General features: G+C 55.6%; 4 protein-coding genes across 4 annotated transcripts; 3 read left to right on the top strand and 1 right to left on the bottom strand.

Annotated features, from left to right (window-relative positions):
• Nucleotides 1-1995: 1995 nt before the first annotated feature.
• On the top strand, nucleotides 1996-4817 carry MAA_09905 (glycosyltransferase family 20 protein; the record flags this gene model as incomplete). Its single annotated transcript, XM_007827903.2, has 3 exons — nucleotides 1996-2121; nucleotides 2223-4191; nucleotides 4246-4817. 3 exons carry the CDS (start codon nucleotides 1996-1998, stop codon nucleotides 4815-4817), a joined length of 2667 nt encoding a protein of 888 aa, XP_007826094.2.
• Nucleotides 4818-6147: 1330 nt separating this feature from the next.
• On the top strand, nucleotides 6148-7938 carry MAA_09904 (galactose permease; the record flags this gene model as incomplete). Its single annotated transcript, XM_007827902.1, has 2 exons — nucleotides 6148-6314; nucleotides 6372-7938. The coding sequence occupies 2 exons, from the start codon at nucleotides 6148-6150 to the stop codon at nucleotides 7936-7938; spliced, it is 1734 nt and encodes a 577-aa protein (XP_007826093.1).
• A 174-nt stretch (nucleotides 7939-8112) lies between these two features.
• MAA_09903 (Oligopeptide transporter OPT superfamily) lies at nucleotides 8113-10650 on the bottom strand (the record flags this gene model as incomplete). Its single annotated transcript, XM_007827901.1, has 3 exons — nucleotides 8113-9350; nucleotides 9416-9831; nucleotides 9908-10650. 3 exons carry the CDS (start codon nucleotides 10648-10650, stop codon nucleotides 8113-8115), a joined length of 2397 nt encoding a protein of 798 aa, XP_007826092.1.
• A 4227-nt stretch (nucleotides 10651-14877) lies between these two features.
• MAA_09902 (Cellulose-binding domain, fungal) lies at nucleotides 14878-16088 on the top strand (the record flags this gene model as incomplete). The annotated part of the gene is made up of 3 exons (XM_007827900.1): nucleotides 14878-15126; nucleotides 15188-15738; nucleotides 15800-16088. The coding sequence occupies 3 exons, from the start codon at nucleotides 14878-14880 to the stop codon at nucleotides 16086-16088; spliced, it is 1089 nt and encodes a 362-aa protein (XP_007826091.1).
• Nucleotides 16089-17023: the final 935 nt, after the last annotated feature.

The raw sequence follows: 17023 nt of genomic DNA, 5'->3' as shown, positions 1-17023 counted from the left end.
TGCTGGCCCAACGCTGGTCCCCCACTGGAACTAGCGAATCTAGGATCCGGAATGTTGGGAAATGTGATTGTTTCGTAGATTAGTGATGCAGCAAACGGCGGGCTGTTTGCTGCCCAACTACCGTGCCTCCTAGACGGACGCACAGCTCACTCTTTGTCAAAGCTAAAGGGCATCTTGCTGGCATTGCGGCCTCACCGCAACTTGTGACTTCGTCCCACAGATGGGCTGGTTTAGGAGTCTTGGACCCTGTAGCCTCACTTGGCACGGGAGTAGGGTGATATCTGCTGCATGTTGGATGCGTGGTGGCTTTGGCAAGATCCATTGGCGTAAATACACACGTATGCAGGCAGACTGCAGAGAATCGTCGCTGCGAGGTGCCAAACCACCAAGCCCTGACCAATACCGGCTAGTGGAGAATGGTGCTGCACCGGGTTAAAGAGACCCCTGCATCCGGATTAAAGCCGAGAGCAAATTTCGGCTGCGCGGTGGCGATGAGGTGAGATGGGTTGCAAGAGATTGCGAAGACGAGATTGAGACCATGATGTTTTGGAATGCAAATGTCAAGGTTACGTGGACATGTTGCGGTGGAAGGCACGCCGGTCGTGCCTGCCCCTCACTGCTCGTGCCCCTCCACGACGCGGTGGTCTCGCTGGCATGTCACGTACTGGACAAAGGAGGTCATGCAGGCTCTTTATTCCTCGCATCGATTTTCGTCACACGAGCAGCGTGACACGTTTAAACGATCCATGATGATGACAAGACGGCCATGCAGCTCGATGCGGCCTTCAAACCCACCAACGGAAGCTGGCAGCGTTGCCCAAACGCTGGCCACGGTCATGCATTCCAGACAAATCTATTAGCAAAGCGAAATCACGAACAGGCCACAGAATCCATGTGCCGCGACAGGGCTGACAGATCCGGCACCGCAAGGGCCAGGGTTACGGGGGGCTGCTTGATCGCTGAGTGCTGGATCAAGAGTGGGAAGGAGTTGCTCCGTATTGTGAAAAGGATCTCTTCTCGTCCGGCAGACTGCAACTACTATTTGAACGGGCGGGGAGCATCGTTCTCTCGACATCTTCCAACTGGGAGATCGACTTGCAAGCAAGATAAGACTAGCGAATCGGCCTTGGCGCCTTCACATGCTCCCCATTTGGCCGCACGTTAGATCCACAAGATTGAACTCTAGAGCTCTTTGGACAAGCAACTCCTGGCTTGTCTGGAGTTAGTCCCCCAGAGTTGTGAACGCAACCCAAGGCAATTAGCAGCGGCGACGCCGGCCGGTGCTTGCGACTGCGACGCGGTTTCCCCTGGCCTACAAGTCCAACTCTCTCCAAACTTGATATTGATACTGGCGTTGGGGGAGCCAGCTGACGGTCCAAATTGCGTCGCCAACTACTCTCCGTACTTGGTACCCGAGTGGTTGAACACCAGTAAGGTACTGTTGAGTTGTATCAAGAGCCCAGACCCTGGCGAGGTGTTCGAGCTGACTTTGGCCATCCTTCCAGAATCTCAAAGCTTTCGTTGCGTTTGCTTAAGGTTCCTCCTCCACAACCACCGTTTGAACGTTTGAACGATCCTCTTCACCACCCAGCCACAACGGCTGCATACAAACCTCGGCATCAACAGACAGCAGCAGTGACGCGACAACCCCCCCTAGCCAGCAAGCCAGCAAAGCCAGTGGACACTGGACACCAATAGACGCAGCCACGATACCAATCTCGCTGGTGCCCATATCCTGGACCAGAGTTCCTTGCCTCCTTGTCCCATTTTCCCTCGGGTGGGACCTGGCCAGCGTCATACCCCTCACTCCCCCAATCCAGGCCCAGTCCCATCCAAGTCCCAGTATTCGGGGCTCCTTCACATTCGCAGCTCGACCCAACACAGTCGAGCCTTCTGCGTCTCCTCTCTGAACCCGTCGAGACTCGAGTTTCGCCCATCAGCCTCTGCCCGCGACAACCACGACGATACACACTCCCGAGCCTGCTTGCTCCCGCGATGGCGCGCCGTGAATCTCTCTCAGAGATTCGCGCCGCCAACCCGGATTTAGGCCTTAGCGGCAACATCATCTCTGTCGCATTCAACATCCCCTACTCCTTCACCTACCGCAAGGGAGGCGATTGGGTAAGAACCAGCCCTATTACAGAATTCCAACCGTCCATGATTGAGATTCTTGTTTTTTGTTACTGTTATACTCTCGGAACTGACATCATCGCCTCCAACAGGTCCTGAGACCCCGCCGAGGCCAATCCGCGCTTTTCGACTCCTTTGCCTACCTTTCTTCCAATGCCACGCCGTGGAATCACACTCTTGTGGCCTGGACCGGCGAGATAGACTCTCCTCAGGAGACGCCTGCTTCTTCCGCCGCATCCTCCGGGCAGACGCCGAGCAGCAATCTATCTGGGCAGACGACCGTGGGCATCTCCTCCCTGAATGCTCTCTCAGCTCCTGTTCCAGTTGATGGTACTACGCGGCTTCCTACGCCACCGCCCCTTGACGGCCTTTGGCTACCGAAAGCCGACCAAGCCAAACTGGAGTATGCCCTTTCTCACAGCAAAACCATTCGGACAGTGCCAGTATGGCTCTCGGACGAGGCGGACGATTCCGAGGATGGCGTCGTGTTGAAGGACCAGTCAAGGTGGCGGCGGTACGCACACCACGATCTATATTCCTTGTTCCACTACAAACAACACGAACCTACGGATGGTCGCAAGGAGCGCATCCAGTGGGCAGACTATTATCGCATGAACCAGAAATTTGCGAATAAAATCATTGAAATCTACAAGCCCGGCGACATTGTTATAGTCCATGACTTTTACCTGATGCTTCTCCCCAGCATGTTGCGCCAACGGAACCAGAACATGTACATATCATTCTTCCTACACTCTCCGTTCCCTAGCAGTGAGTTCCTGCGGTGCCTCCCGCGGCGAAAAGAGGTGTTGGAAGGAGTTCTCGGAGCCAACCTGGTGGGGTTCCAGTCGTACAGCTACTCGCGGCATTTTTTGAGCTGCTGCACCCGCATTCTTGGGTTTCCCTCTGATACCCTTGGCATCGATGCCTACGGGACTAGGGTTCAGGTAGGCGTCTTTCCTATAGGCATTGACGCTGCCAAGGTGGAGACGCACGCGTGGGCTGATTCCGTGAATGAGAAATATGATGCTTTGAAGAAGATGTATGCTGGGAAAAAGATCATTGTTGGCCGTGATAGGCTCGACAGTGTCCGTGGTGTGGCACAGAAGCTTCAAGCATTTGAGCGGTTCCTTGAAATGTACCCTGAGTGGAGAGAAAAGGTGGTTTTGATCCAGGTCACTTCTCCAACCACGGTAGAGGCCGAAAAGGACGATGACGAGAGCAAGATTGCTACAAGAGTGAACGAACTGGTCATGAAGATCAACGGGGAGTTTGGCAGCTTGGGATTCTCTCCTGTACAGCATTACCCACAATACTTGGACCAAGACGAATACTTTGCTCTACTCAGAGCCGGCGACATTGGTTTAATCACCTCAGTCCGAGACGGTATGAACACGACGAGTTTAGAGTACATTGTCTGCCAAAGACAGGGCAACGGGCCGCTCATCCTCTCAGAGTTCAGCGGGACCGCGGGAAGTCTCAGTGACGCAATTCACATCAACCCCTGGGATTTGACTGGTGTTGCGGAAAAGATCAATAGTGCGCTTACAATGTCGGATGGCGAGAGAAGCGGAATGCAGTCTCGCTTGTACAAGCACGTGACGACATACAATGTGCAAGCGTGGATTAACAAGTTTATTCGCAAGGTGTACAATGTGCTGGGCGAAACCAACACGGCCAATGCGACGCCTCTTCTTGACCGTGCGGTCTTATTGTCCAAGTACAGATCGGCGGGCAAACGACTATTCATGTTCGATTACGACGGTACGTTGACGCCAATCGTCCGGGAGCCCAGCGCGGCGATTCCGTCTGAACGCATCATCCAATCCCTCAAACGCCTTGCCGGTGACCCCAAGAATGCGGTATGGATTATTTCTGGTCGAGACCAGGAGTTCCTCGGGCAGCACCTGGGCCACATTTCTCAACTTGGATTTTCGGCCGAACATGGCAGTTTTATGAGGGATCCCGGGTCAGAGGAGTGGATTAACCTGGCGGAGAAGTTTGACATGGGATGGCAGGTCGAGGCTATGGAGGTGTTCCAGAAATACACCGACAGAGTCCCTGGTAAGGCAGCTGGACATTCTCCCGAGATTTGGCATGGGCTAATCAAAGCAACAGGGTCGTTCATCGAGCGGAAGCGATGCGCACTTACATGGCACTACAGACTTGCAGATCCAGAGCAGGGTGTGCACATGGCGCGAGAATGCCACAAGGAACTTGAAAGTACGGTGGGCACCAAATGGGATGTTGAAGTCATGCCAGGCAAGGCAAACGTGGAAGTTCGACCCACCTTCATCAACAAGGGCGAGATCGCCAAGCGGCTCATCGCGACGTACCACAACCCAGAGCGTGCACCGTCAGAACTCGACCCCAACCCAGGGCGTGTTGAGTTTGCGCTCTGCATGGGCGACGACTTTACGGACGAGGACATGTTCCGCAGCTTAAACGGGGCCACTGGCGAGGTGTTGCATCCAGACCACGTCTTTACTGTGACTGTGGGGGCGAGCACAAAGGTGACGCTGGCCAAGTGGCACCTGCTTGAGCCTGAAGACGTGATTGAATGTGTGGCGTTGCTCGCAGGCGTTGGGGATGCATCGGCCCTAAAGCAAATGGGCGAGGTTAACCTGGCTGCGCTGAGCACTGTAGAGGGACAGATTCCCCCTTCGGAGAAGGCGGGCATTCTGAACTGATGAGGCCAAACATGAAGCAGGGACGGGGCTCTCTTTGCGTGGCAGCGGGGTTTTAGATGACATGATGCTTTTTGGCCCGAGGGGGAGCTACACAAGGATCACCATGGACGCATTGGAACTACAGCAAGAATTAGACAAGGGCGTTTGATAGATGCACAAGGCGCAAAAGAATCAAGCGCAAGAATAGAAGAGATACACAACATGATGATGGCATCTTTTATTTACCTATAGGCTGTCTTGGAGTTGGCTTGAAGATGGGCATTGCTCCAGCGCCGTTGCGGCGACATGGAAAGGCGGCGCGGTGTTGTCCTGGCGGGCTTAGGGCACGCAGAGCCGTTTGCTTACGCTATTGACTGTGACGCCGTTGGTAACGTCATTCCAGCGCAAGACTGACAAAGCGGCGGTTCAGCAGTGGTTGCGGCGGAAGCGGTTAGCCCCAGTGCCAGTTTTTATTATTCCCGGCAAAAGCGTCCCACCGGCATTGAACCAACGACGTCATGCTTTTTTTCCGCCCGAAGTTGCCGGCCGGCGTGGCGTCGCCCGCTCAACCCCCGCCACTGCCGGACCGAGTGTGCGAGTCAAGAAACAAGATGAAATAAAAAAATGAGCATGCGACTTTTTTGGAAAAGGGGTCCAGAATCGCATCTATTTCCACAGACTTGGTCACGGGGACAGTTGCGCAATTTTTTTCCTTACACTCGGAAGATCTTGAGACGTGTACTTGGGGCGGCGGGGTCTCGAAAAAAAGCACTTGACCTCTTCGGCGACGGTGGAGACTCGGTGCTTCGGCGGCGGCTTAAGACGTCACGATGGGGAAAGGCCGATACACGCTCCCTCTAGGGAATGCTGGGAATGCTGGGCCTGGCACTGGCCGCAATGGCACAATGCCCTTGTCGAGGACGAACGCGTCTTGTCTCAGCGGCGAGTCGATTGGCGAGGGGGGGGCAGGGCAAGACGGGCACGATGGCCGGTCCTGGGAAGGAAGCATTGATGCTTACGGCACGCTTTGCTCAACAGAGACGGACCGATTGAGTCGGCGGATCCCTTCTTGTTTCTGGGGGCACCACCCCGGTCCCCCGTGGTGCCCCGTGGTTTCCCCGTGGCCGGGTCGTCCGTGAGGTGACTGACGGTGTGGAGGAGAACGTGGTTGTCGACTTGGGGCCCCGTTGCCACAGACGAGACGATGCGACGTGCGTATAAAGGGGGTTTTGTGCCTGGTTCATGGCGCTCTTTTTGTGCTGGTTTCCCATTGTTCTATACTGCACAGGGACATTTTTTTTTTTTGTAAATATATACACGCACCGCACGACAAATCTTGCTCTCACCCGCCATGAAGGGCTTCATGACGGTCCGATTCGACCACGTCAATCCCGCGTCTGAGAAAGCCAACCAGAATGACGTGCGCAGCTCGTTGGCCGGGCTGGATTACTCGCCGCTGCCGAGGCTGACGATGCGGTCTCTGGCCATGGGCTGTCTGGTCAGCATGGGCGGACTGATGTAAGTGTATTGTTTTTTTTTTTTTTTTCGTTTGTCCAGGCGGCTTACACGCGTCAGTTTCGGCTACGACACGGGCCAGATTTCGGGATTCCTCGAGATGCCCGACTTCCTGGAGCGGTTCGGCATGACCAACCCCGACAACGGGCAAAAGTACTTTTCGGCGGTGCGCTCGGGGCTCATCGTGTCGCTGCTGTCCATCGGCACGCTCATCGGGGCGCTGGCGGCGGCGCCCGTGGCGGACCGCATCGGGCGCAAGCCGTCGGTGTCGATATGGTGCCTGGTGACGTCGGCCGGGTTCGTGGTGCAGATTGCGGCCGTGACGGCGTGGTACCAGGTCATGATTGGGCGCTTCATCGCCGGGCTGGGCGTCGGCGCCCTGAGCCTGCTGGTGCCCATGTACCAGGCCGAGACGGCGCCGCCCTGGATCCGCGGCGCCATGGTGTGCGCCTACCAGCTCTTCATCACCATGGGCATCTTCCTCGCCGCCACCTTCAACTACGGCACCGTCACGCACCACGCCGGCGACTCGGCCAGCTGGCGCGTCGTCGTCGGCCTGGGCTGGGTGTGGACGCTGGTCCTGGGGCTGGGCATCCTGGCCTTCCCCGAGACGCCGCGCTTCGACTTCCGCCACGGCCGCGCCGACCGCCCCGCCGACACCATATGTAAAGTGTACGGCGCCGGGCCCGGCCACTGGGCCGTCCACACGCAGCTCGAGGAGATTGAGGCCAAGCTGCGCGCCGAGGACACGGTCAAGCTCGGCCCCGTGCGCGAGTTCGCCGCCATGTTCGCCGCGCCCAAGATGGCGCGCCGCATCGCGCTCGGCGTCGCGCTGCAAATGTTCCAGCAGCTCACGGGCGCCAACTACTTCTTCTACTACGGCACCACCGTCTTCCGCTCCGTCCAGATCAACAGCTTCGTGACGCAAATCATCCTCAACACCATCAACTTCCTCGTCACCTTCATCGGGCTCTACATCGTCGAGCACTTTGGCCGGCGCAAGTCGCTCATGGCCGGGTCCGCCTGGATGTTTGCCTGCTTCATCGTCTTCGCCACCGTCGGCCACTTCCGCTTCGACCGCGAGGATCCGCAGCGCACGCCCGCCGAGGGTATTGTCCTCATCGTCTTTGCCTGCCTCTTCATCCTCGGCTTCGCCACCACCTGGGGCCCCATGGTCTGGGCCATCCAGGCCGAGCTGTTCCCCTCGCGCTTCCGCGCCAAGGCCATGGCCCTCGGCACCGCCTCCAACTGGATCTGGAACTTTTGCATCGGCTTCTTCTCCACCTTTATCTTCAACGCCATCGACTTCCAGTACGGCTACGTCTTTGCCGCCTGCAACGTCGTCGGCGGCCTCATCGTCTTCTTCTTCGTCGTCGAGGGCCAGGGCCGCACCCTCGAGGAGATTGACACCATGTACCTCGAGGGCGTGACGCCCTGGAAGAGCGCGGCCTGGGTGCCGCCCCCGGCCGAGCACATGGCTCGCATTCGGAGGGAGGCTGGTGCTGATTTGGAAACGGCGGCGGCGGCGGCGGCGGCGCCCGGCCCAAGGGACGGTGGTGCGGGTGGCGCGCGAACGGAGGGGAAGGAGACTGGCGACGAGGCGCCGCATCACGAGGAGACGGTGTAGCATAATGTATTTCCTTCAATGTTGTATATGACCCCCCCCTTGTATTTTACGCACAATGTAGCGATTGGCTGTTTTTTATTTCATGTTTGATTATGTATTTTTCACGGCGGGCTTAGTGAGATATGTGTATAAAAAGACGTCATTTCAATGTCTATTATGAACTCCGTGACGGCTCTAACTATCTAGTGCAAAACACCTCTCGCTGCTGTCTGCATTGTTCCCCCACCAGTGTGGCATGTTCACAATCTTGCCGGCCCCGAAGCACAGAAAGATGAGCAGCATGTTAAAGTTGAAGCCTGCGTCAAACGCCGCCGCCAGCATGTAGTTCCACCTCGCCCACAGCTCGTACTTGTACCTGTAGCACCAGAACATGACGACGAAGCCGCCCAGGAAGCTGGAGAAGTAGCCCGTGCTAATGTTTCCGTAAAACGTGGACATGCTGGAGAAGAAGATGGTTGTGTTGAAGAGGTTGAACTTGGCCCGCGGGAACTTTTTATGCAGGAGGAACAGGACGACGGGCGCCGCGGCGCCGACGAGGAACCCGTAGGGGACCACCTTGAAGAGATGCTGCTGGAACAGGCGCCGGGGCCCGACGAGCACGTACTGCACGCCCAGGGTGAGGCTGGACGCGAGCGACTGCCCCGTCCACTGGTGCGTGGGGTCCTCCTTGACGCCGGCGAGGTAGTCGAACTTGGTGTCGAGGACCCAGCGGATGACGGCGTAGTCGATGGGGATGCCGATGAGGGAGCCGAAGATTTGGGAGAAGAAGACGGCCTTGGGCGGGACGTGCATGTAGTGGCCAATCTTCATGTCCTGCAGGTTGAGCTGGGCGCGGTACCAGGCGTCGCCGGCGACGGAGCCGTAGGCCGACGCGCCGCACGGGTTCTTCCACCCGGACACGGCGTTGATCATGAGCCCGTACAGCAGCTCGTTGGTCGACCCGATGGCGAGCTGGAAGTTGGACAGCGCGTACAGCCAGCCCAGCGGCACCACCACCACGGCCCCCGTCGCGATGCCCACAAAGTACGTCCACACGGGGATGAAGATGAGCCCCCGCGCGCAAATGACCACCATGATGACGAGCGACACGGCAAACAGCGCCGCGAACCACCAGAAGGGAATCTCGTCGTACGGCCGCTGCAGCACGTTGATCTGGTCGTCGTACTGCTCCGTCACCTTGCGGCCGTCCCTGGCCGTCCGCCGCTCCAGGAACTTTTCCACGCTGGCCCGGACCTGCCTGAAGCCGAAGAGCGCCATCCACACCAGCGCCGACGCGTAGGCCGCGTAGTCGAAGAACATGTTCCACAGGTACTGCGCGCCGACGTAGAGGTCCCCGTGTTGCGCGTACGCAGTCGTGTTGAGGCGCATGTCGGGCGTGAGCAGTTCCGAAAGGGGGTACCTGGTGCCGTTTTCTACAAGCGTTTAGCCAACCACCACGAAAAAAATAAAATAAAATAAAATAAAATAATAGACTCACCCAGAAAGACGCGGTTCGACATCAGGCCGTGGTTCCAGCTCGCCAGGTTCCCCCACTTGGCCGCCGGCAGCAGCACCCAGCAGTTGACGGCAAAGGCGACAAACATGATGACCTGCGTCCACCACGGCGTCAGGAACAGGCTCGCGCCCGAGGCGATGCTGGACCAGTCCAGCGACAGGTTGAGGAAGCCCATGCCGCCGAAGCCCGCGCCGATAAAGTTGGCGACGGGGCTGCGCGGCGCCACCCAGCACAGGAACGCCAGCGACCCCAGCATGGGGAAGACGAACTCGGGGAGGAACTGCCACAGGATGACGGCCACGAGCACGCCGAAGAAGACGCGCATCTGCTTGCTCGAGAGGGGCGACGGGTTCTCGCGCTGCTTCTTTTGCGTCTCAAAGAGCGCCGTCTGGCAGAGGCTGTAGTTTACGTCTTTTGTGTAAGCCACTGCGGGAAGCTGGGACGTTTTTTTTTTTTTGGGAGGGGAACTCTTACGCTTGAAACCAAGGGTACTGCGGATCGTAGATGAGAAACTGCCTCGCCAGCGCCGCGTACGAGTACCCTGTCCAGGTAATGGCCAGCATGAAGAAGACGGCCACGGCGCCGTTGACCCGCTCGCCAAAGTACAGCTCCGACATGGAGATGGGCGTGTAGCCCAGGTTGTACGTGGCGCCCGAGGCGGCGGAAATGGTCACCAGCACATGCTCCTTTGTGCTAAAGGGGCCCGGGTTCAGGCTGAAGCCGTACCGCGTCAGGGGGATGCGGACGCGCCACGCCGGTAGCACCTTTGCCAGCCACACGCCCACGTAGTTGGAGGCGATCTGGACGAAGAAGACGGAGTAGGGCGCGTACGTGGTGCGAAAGTGCGCCATCTGCGAGAGGAACGCGCCGGGGGCGACGAAGAGAATCGTCAGCAGGAAGTAGCGGAACGTGAGCGTCGGCTCCGTCGTGTCGTCCTTGAAGCTGACGATGCGCCGCACGTAGGGCGGGATGTCGCGGACCCGCGGGTCGTCCTCCGAGACGGCCTCCTCCTCGCCGTTGGCGTTGACTACATTGTACAAGACGCGGGCGCCGTTGTTCTCGGCGTCCTTGCTGAGCGAGTCGCTGTGCTGGTCGGCGGCGATCTGGGGCCCTGCCTTCTCGTCGACGCCCACGGCGGCGGCTGCGTCCTCTGTGACGACGGTGGGCTGGGCCGTCACGGCGTCGGACAGCGGCTCGTCTAGCTGGCCTGGTGCCATTATTGATGGCGTTTTGGACAGATCCCTCAAGGAGGGAGTCGCGGGAGGGGGGGCGTCGGGAAAGGTCGATCAACTTGAACTTTCTTGGCTGGCTGATCCTGCTGGGCCAGGACGTGCCTATTTATTGACCACGATTCTGTCTAGGTTACATTCTTTTCGTTAGACTCGCGTGTAGCACGAGCTGTGGCTCCGGAACGGCCCCATGCCCCATTGCCGATGGCAACATTTGAATTGACGCTTATCTAGTCAACTGGTTGGCTCCTGCGCTAGAGCCCACCGATGGATGGTCAATATATCATGTCGAGCACGACGTCGACGATTCGGCTTAGGCGGCTCGTGTCAACCCCGCAGAAACATGCCTCGCAAAGGGTGGTGTCACCAATAAGCTCTCCCGGGTGGAGGGTAAGCTCAGCACGCAATTGGCAATGATGCAAGGGTTTGCAGTCACCCAACTCCAAGTTGGACCGTCTCACGAACGGCATGCTCTGTGGTTGTGGTTGTGAAGAAGCCTGCTGAATTTGGGTACTGCAAGCCACATTGGTCAGCCAAGCCGGCCCGATCCCCTCTGGTCCACACCCAAGAAAGGACCAAGAGATGTGATCAGATCCAAGACGGACGCCACGGATGGGTTATAGATTGGCGGCTTGCGGGCGTCGGCGGCGCTTCGGGAAGGGCTTTCTGATGCCAGCCCGCCCATCTTGATTATCTTTCCCGGCATTGGCCCGAGGCCTTGTGACCGTCATTCCATGGAATGGTCCAAGGGCATTGTGGCTTGACATGTTCAATGTTTGGCTTTGGCCCGTCACTTTCTCCTGGAGCTGGCCCGGTCGCGAAAAACAGCCGACTTTTGAATGGTCAACCGTTTGACGGAACTTTTGCAATTGGGGCGCCGGCGCGAATCCATACTGGAAATGGGGCGTTGGGGAAATATCGTCCTGTTTCTGGAGGGTTTGGAAGATTCGAAAAGGTCGTCAGAAATGGTGTGATTGACCGAGTGGGGATCCTGGAGTATCATTGAGCGGCGGCTCGGAGGAGACGGCCATGGACATTACCTGAGTACTCGGTACCATGAATGATTTCTGGCATCGACATGTTCAAAGACGCGTGTTGGGCAGTTGAAGAGCTCGAGGTGGAAGCGCGCGAATGTATGCATTGCGAGGCAAAAAGACTGGTCCGGTTTGAAACTCTTCGGGGCAGGGATTGCGAACCGACGACGGGCCCATTTTGGGCTAGCGGGCAGCCGTCACACTGTACGTACCTTGGGTGGGTGCATGAACAGCACTGGCCAATTTGATCGATCAATTGATTGAGTACTCGGTACATGTACCGCGCTGCACATGTGAACAAATGATGGTACTCACACACCTCCGGCTACACAGGTTTATATAATACTGCAACGCAGCGTTTTGCTTTAGAATCAAGGCGGACAGGCTTTATTCTTGTGACAGCTCCCATACATGTACCTACATTTCCTTGTCATGTCGGTCTTTTACAGTGGCAGCCCGAGCCATTAATTTCGCGGCTACACTCTTTGTTGAATTGACATTTGGTCTTCACTCTAGCTACCCTAAAGTCAAGAAATGTTGCCTGTGGGGCTGCCGGCGGAAAAACCTGGCGACCGTGGCCCTGGGAAAAAGCTGACCGCGGACCCGGGAGCTTCTGAGCTCTCTTTTTCTCATTTTACTTGACTTTTTACTTTGGCATATAAATGCCGACAATAATCGCATAGCTAGTTGCTAGTATACTGTTGTAGTTTGGGATTTGCCCAACCTTGGTTGTTGGCATCGACCGTATAGCGTCAAATCGATTGAGTCTGGAGACGCTGGCACTTTTGCCTCTCCGGCATTCAATGTTGGGTCAGGTTTGCGCCGACACTTCCCATGGTCGCTGGGGGGGCTACTCCTTAATATGTCCGGTACTTGATCATAATCTAAATTATTATTGAAACGCCTTTTTTTAATACCAGTCATTAATCAAATCTCATGAGGAATAACCCGCGCACTACCAGACGATGCCCCAACATGCAACGGGGGTGGCCCCTGTCGGTCGGAATTTATCACGCGCAGCGATGAATGAGTAAGGCGCTGAACCGGACATTAGTCAAGTCAATTTGACCGAAGAGGCAGCCGTCAGTCATCCCAGTCAGGCCTGGCACCTCCACATATAAATTTCGCTGTCAAAATACCTGTCGTACAAACAGGGCTCAACGGCCCTATTCTAGCATCATCAGATACCACAGCCATGAGCAGAACTCGCCATGTAATAATTCAATGTTGAGGTAGCACAAGTAGGGCCCCGGGCCGACTCGCCAATGGTAAGCCATCTGATTGTAGAAGCTGCATTGCGTGTTGTAGTCAAGACGAGCAGATATGGAAAAGAAAGGAGGCAGATTTGATCAATAGTAAAACCATGTCTTGAAAGGACCTTATTTACACTCTTACGAATCACCAAACGCCGGGGTCGTGGCGCGCAACAAAACATTCGAGAACCATCGCTGGCATCTCTTGGCGGGTTAAAAAGCTTTCCAATGCTCTTGCTTGCTTACAATAAACTACCAGGAGTCCAGGACCACCGCACAATGCAACATTGAAGCCTTGCAAGCACTATTTGGGACCTGGCCGAGACAAGCCAACCACGTGACAATACGCCCTTTGAAAGGTCGACGGTTCAATCTAACCCCAATTGAAGAGAAACAGCTGACTAAAATATACATCTTTCAAGAACAACACTCGTATTACACTCACGGATACAACACTTCACGCGTCGTTTCCGCGCTTTAGTAGATGGATCCAGCTATCCTCTCATTTACGCACCATGACCACTATAGATAAAGTCCCTCTCTCGCAGTCCATAAAAGGAGATTCTACCGGGCATGCACCTGTTTTCGCACCAACACACCGCCTGTTCATCTCAGAGGATCGTGTCGACGACTCAACGAGGCTGCTAGTCGACTCTAGTTTATGCCATCCGAGCTGCCGGCACAGTGGCGTTGATAGTCTAAAGTGACGCGCAACTCGGGACGACTTCAAAAAACACACGCAAGGCTGTGAAATGATCGGACTGTCGCAAGCCACCTACTATATCCGTCCGGTGCATGCCTGGTGCGGGCCAAGTTGGGCTCGCTGGGTGTTTCAGCCACCCGCGGCACAAAATTAAGCGCTGAATGCGCCAGATAAGCTTCAACGTTGCATGTCCACTGGTTTGCCCTATATCTGGGGTCCTTTGCAGGCCGGCGTGCAACACGAGACGTGGAGGGTCATATGTGGGCTGTGAGAACTTTGGGCCGAGTCCCACACGTTCCCTTGGGACAAGAGCGGGCCGAGAACAATGTAACCCCTTAATTAACCTGTTCACATCAACATTGAATCCTAAAGCTCCCCATATTATGCGAACCATGTCGCAAGTGCGGTCTGGTGTGTAAGTAAGCCAACGAGGCCTACTGCCAACGCCTGGCCCCTCCTTGGAAACTGCAAGAAAAAGGCATCATTGATGCATCTCATCGGCACCATGGCCAAGTACAGCTCAAGCACGAGTTTTTTTTTCTCTTCTGTTTGTTTAAAAATTCATGCATTTACGCATCGCGGCAATGGCAACATGTTGACCGAGTGTAGACGTCGCCAAGTCTCCCCGAGGACCTTTTGCATTGTCGGACTGGATATTCGTCAGGAGGTTAGCCAACTTGTGAAACAAGCCGAACCTGGAAGCAGTTCACTCTGGCGCACATAGTCGGCTCCATCGCGCCTTGCTCTGTTGGGCCTGTTGGCTGAAATGAACTTGGCTACCCTTACTCGGTCGGTTGCTGGAATAGGAAGCTGTGTTTTGCAGATCCCAGAGGCCCGAAAATTCGGGAATACATCCGGCTGGACCATCAGCCTCCCGCCTTGTCACTGGTCCTGCTTCTTCACGCCCTGAGCTTGTCGTCGGTTAGTCAGAGCAGTTATCCCTGGTTCTTGCCCACCTGCAACATTATGCGTGGCTCGCTGAGCTGAGAATCGAGATGATCGCGCGGCATGCTTGGGATTCTACCTGGCCGGAGGCTTCCTTTGCGGGATATAAATATGAAGGCTTCTGTCTGTACATGTTCGTCTTGCTGCCTCTTCACCTTCACCTTCATCTCTACATTCATTTACATCTTCACATTCGTTCTTTTTTGTTTTACCTTCATTCATTTCTTCATCTTTCTCGAAACTTTTATCCAGTCCCAAGGTGACTGGCTGGTCTTGTACAATGAAGTTTCTTTCCTGTGTGCTCGCCATTTCCATGGCAAATGTTATCAACGCCGGCGTCTTACACGCACGAGATGATCTCAAGGACTGCGCAGAGGCTCCTCCCAGCGAGGACTTCTTGAAGATTTCCCAGCAGCTGCTGAATTCTTCTGCGCCTCTGATTGCCCGCCAACAGCAGAACAACTACAACTTTCAAGTTCACACTCACGTTGTGTATTCTGACCAGAGTGTCAAGGGCGGCTATCTGACCGTAAGTTGCAAGCTGCCCCCCTCGCGTCACGATGCGGTTTATACTAAGCCTTGGCCCGTAGGAAGACATTATCAAGAAGGACATGGATGTGATGAACAAGTATTTCAGCAGGTCTGGAATCTCCTTCACCCATGTTTCCAACGACTACACACAACATCAGGTTTGGTCCAAGGGCCAAGATCAAATGGGGATGAAGGCCAAGCTGCGCCGGGGTACCTATGCAGACTTGAACCTCTACTACGTGGCATTCATCCCGGGCCCTGCCGCCGACGGGTCAGCCAGCGCCGGTATCTGCTGGCTCCCCATTCCCAACGGCCGCATTTCTGAGGAACTCTTGATCCAAGATGGTTGCCTGATGCTCGCCGAGACTGCCACCCCGCGATACCCGAGCGACATGACCACCACCCACGAGGTCGGTCACTGGCTGGGCTTGCTGCACACGTTTGAGGGAAACGCTTGCGGAGAGGGAGATACCATCGAGGACACGTTCCCGCAGCAACAGCCCACGCAACAATGCGAGCGAGTCGAGCACAAGCTTCAGGATGGCCGGCCGGCCGCCCTTGCTTGCAACCAATGGTACCCAAGCAACATGTTCAACCTTATGGATTACTCGTGAGTGGGCTCTGCTATCCGTGACGGGGAACTGCAACAAGGGTTCTAACTTGCCATCTAGGACCTGCTCCAACACCTTCACCCCCGGCCAGGAACAACGCATGCAGTACTGGGCGCACATGCGTCGACAGATCGGAGGCCCTTCGAAGCCGGAGCCCAACCCGCCCAAGCCGGAGGACCCCAAGCCCGAAGACCCCAACACTCCCCCTCCTCCTCCTCCTCCCACTGACAATGTGGCCAACATCTGGGAACAGTGCGGCGGTAGAGGCTGGAGAGGCCAAACTGCCTGTGCCCAGGGCCTCGTCTGCCTGGAGATGGGCCCGTGGTACTCTCAGTGCCGCATCGGTTAAGCTGAAACGCGGCTGCGCCACACGCGAGGTTTCCTTTCGATTCCTAGAGTAACATATTTGACTGGTGTATTTTGGAAAGTGTAGTATATAGTGTCAAGTATGTATTGAATATGAAATACTATGCTCCCTTTACGCGTCGCAACGAGTAACGGGGAGTGTGGACGGTGTATCTGAAGTTTGTATTTACTTGGTGAAACTCGACGAGCTGTCAGACCTGATGTTTTGGTTCCTGTACCCATACCACTGGACGTAATGGAATTACATGGCGATGATAAATCAAAAAGATGATCCGTGTAGGAAATATACTTGCGTTGATTTTATTTTTAATAGAGAAGTTGGCAACGTGGTGCTTTCAGCCGACATTTGCGCTCGCATGACATTCGAATCGGGATTAGGAAGCTCGTTGTCGGTGCATAAAGCCGCAAGCGCTGCTTACGAAATCCGAGGCGTGGTCTCCGACGCCGGTGCCCACTTGGCTTCACAAATGCATGACCAGGGACCCTGGCATCGGGCGATTTACTCCGCCATCGTGTCACTGAGATTTACAAAAAAATATATGCAACACTGGGTAATATTCGCTGGCCGTCACCGACCCAATTACTAGTCCGGCGCTCTCTGCAGGGTCATAATGGTTTCCCTGATGCTGTGCTTCTGGTTCATATTTGACCCTTGGAAGCAGGCTGCTATAAGTGCAGCCGGTGTAGGTTCTGTTCGTGATGGCGTTGGATATGGTTGGAATTGCATATGGGCATTTGCCTTCGTGCGAGTATCCTCGGTTGTAAATGGTGCCACTTGCATGTTTAGGTGGTCCTTAGGGTTAAATCTAAGGTTACCCTTTCTAGTCTGATTATTAACTTTATAGTATATACTGTGTGGCGGCTTTAACGCTTATATAGCAGAGGAAATTAAAGAAACTATTTAATTATATTATTTTA

Source organism: Metarhizium robertsii (assembly GCF_000187425.2).
Source record: "Metarhizium robertsii ARSEF 23 chromosome Unknown MAA_Scf_11, whole genome shotgun sequence".
Taxonomy (NCBI): Eukaryota; Fungi; Ascomycota; class Sordariomycetes; order Hypocreales; family Clavicipitaceae; genus Metarhizium; species Metarhizium robertsii.
The sequence above is the reverse complement of the archived record's forward strand: the minus strand, read 5'-3'. Positions and strand labels throughout refer to the sequence as shown.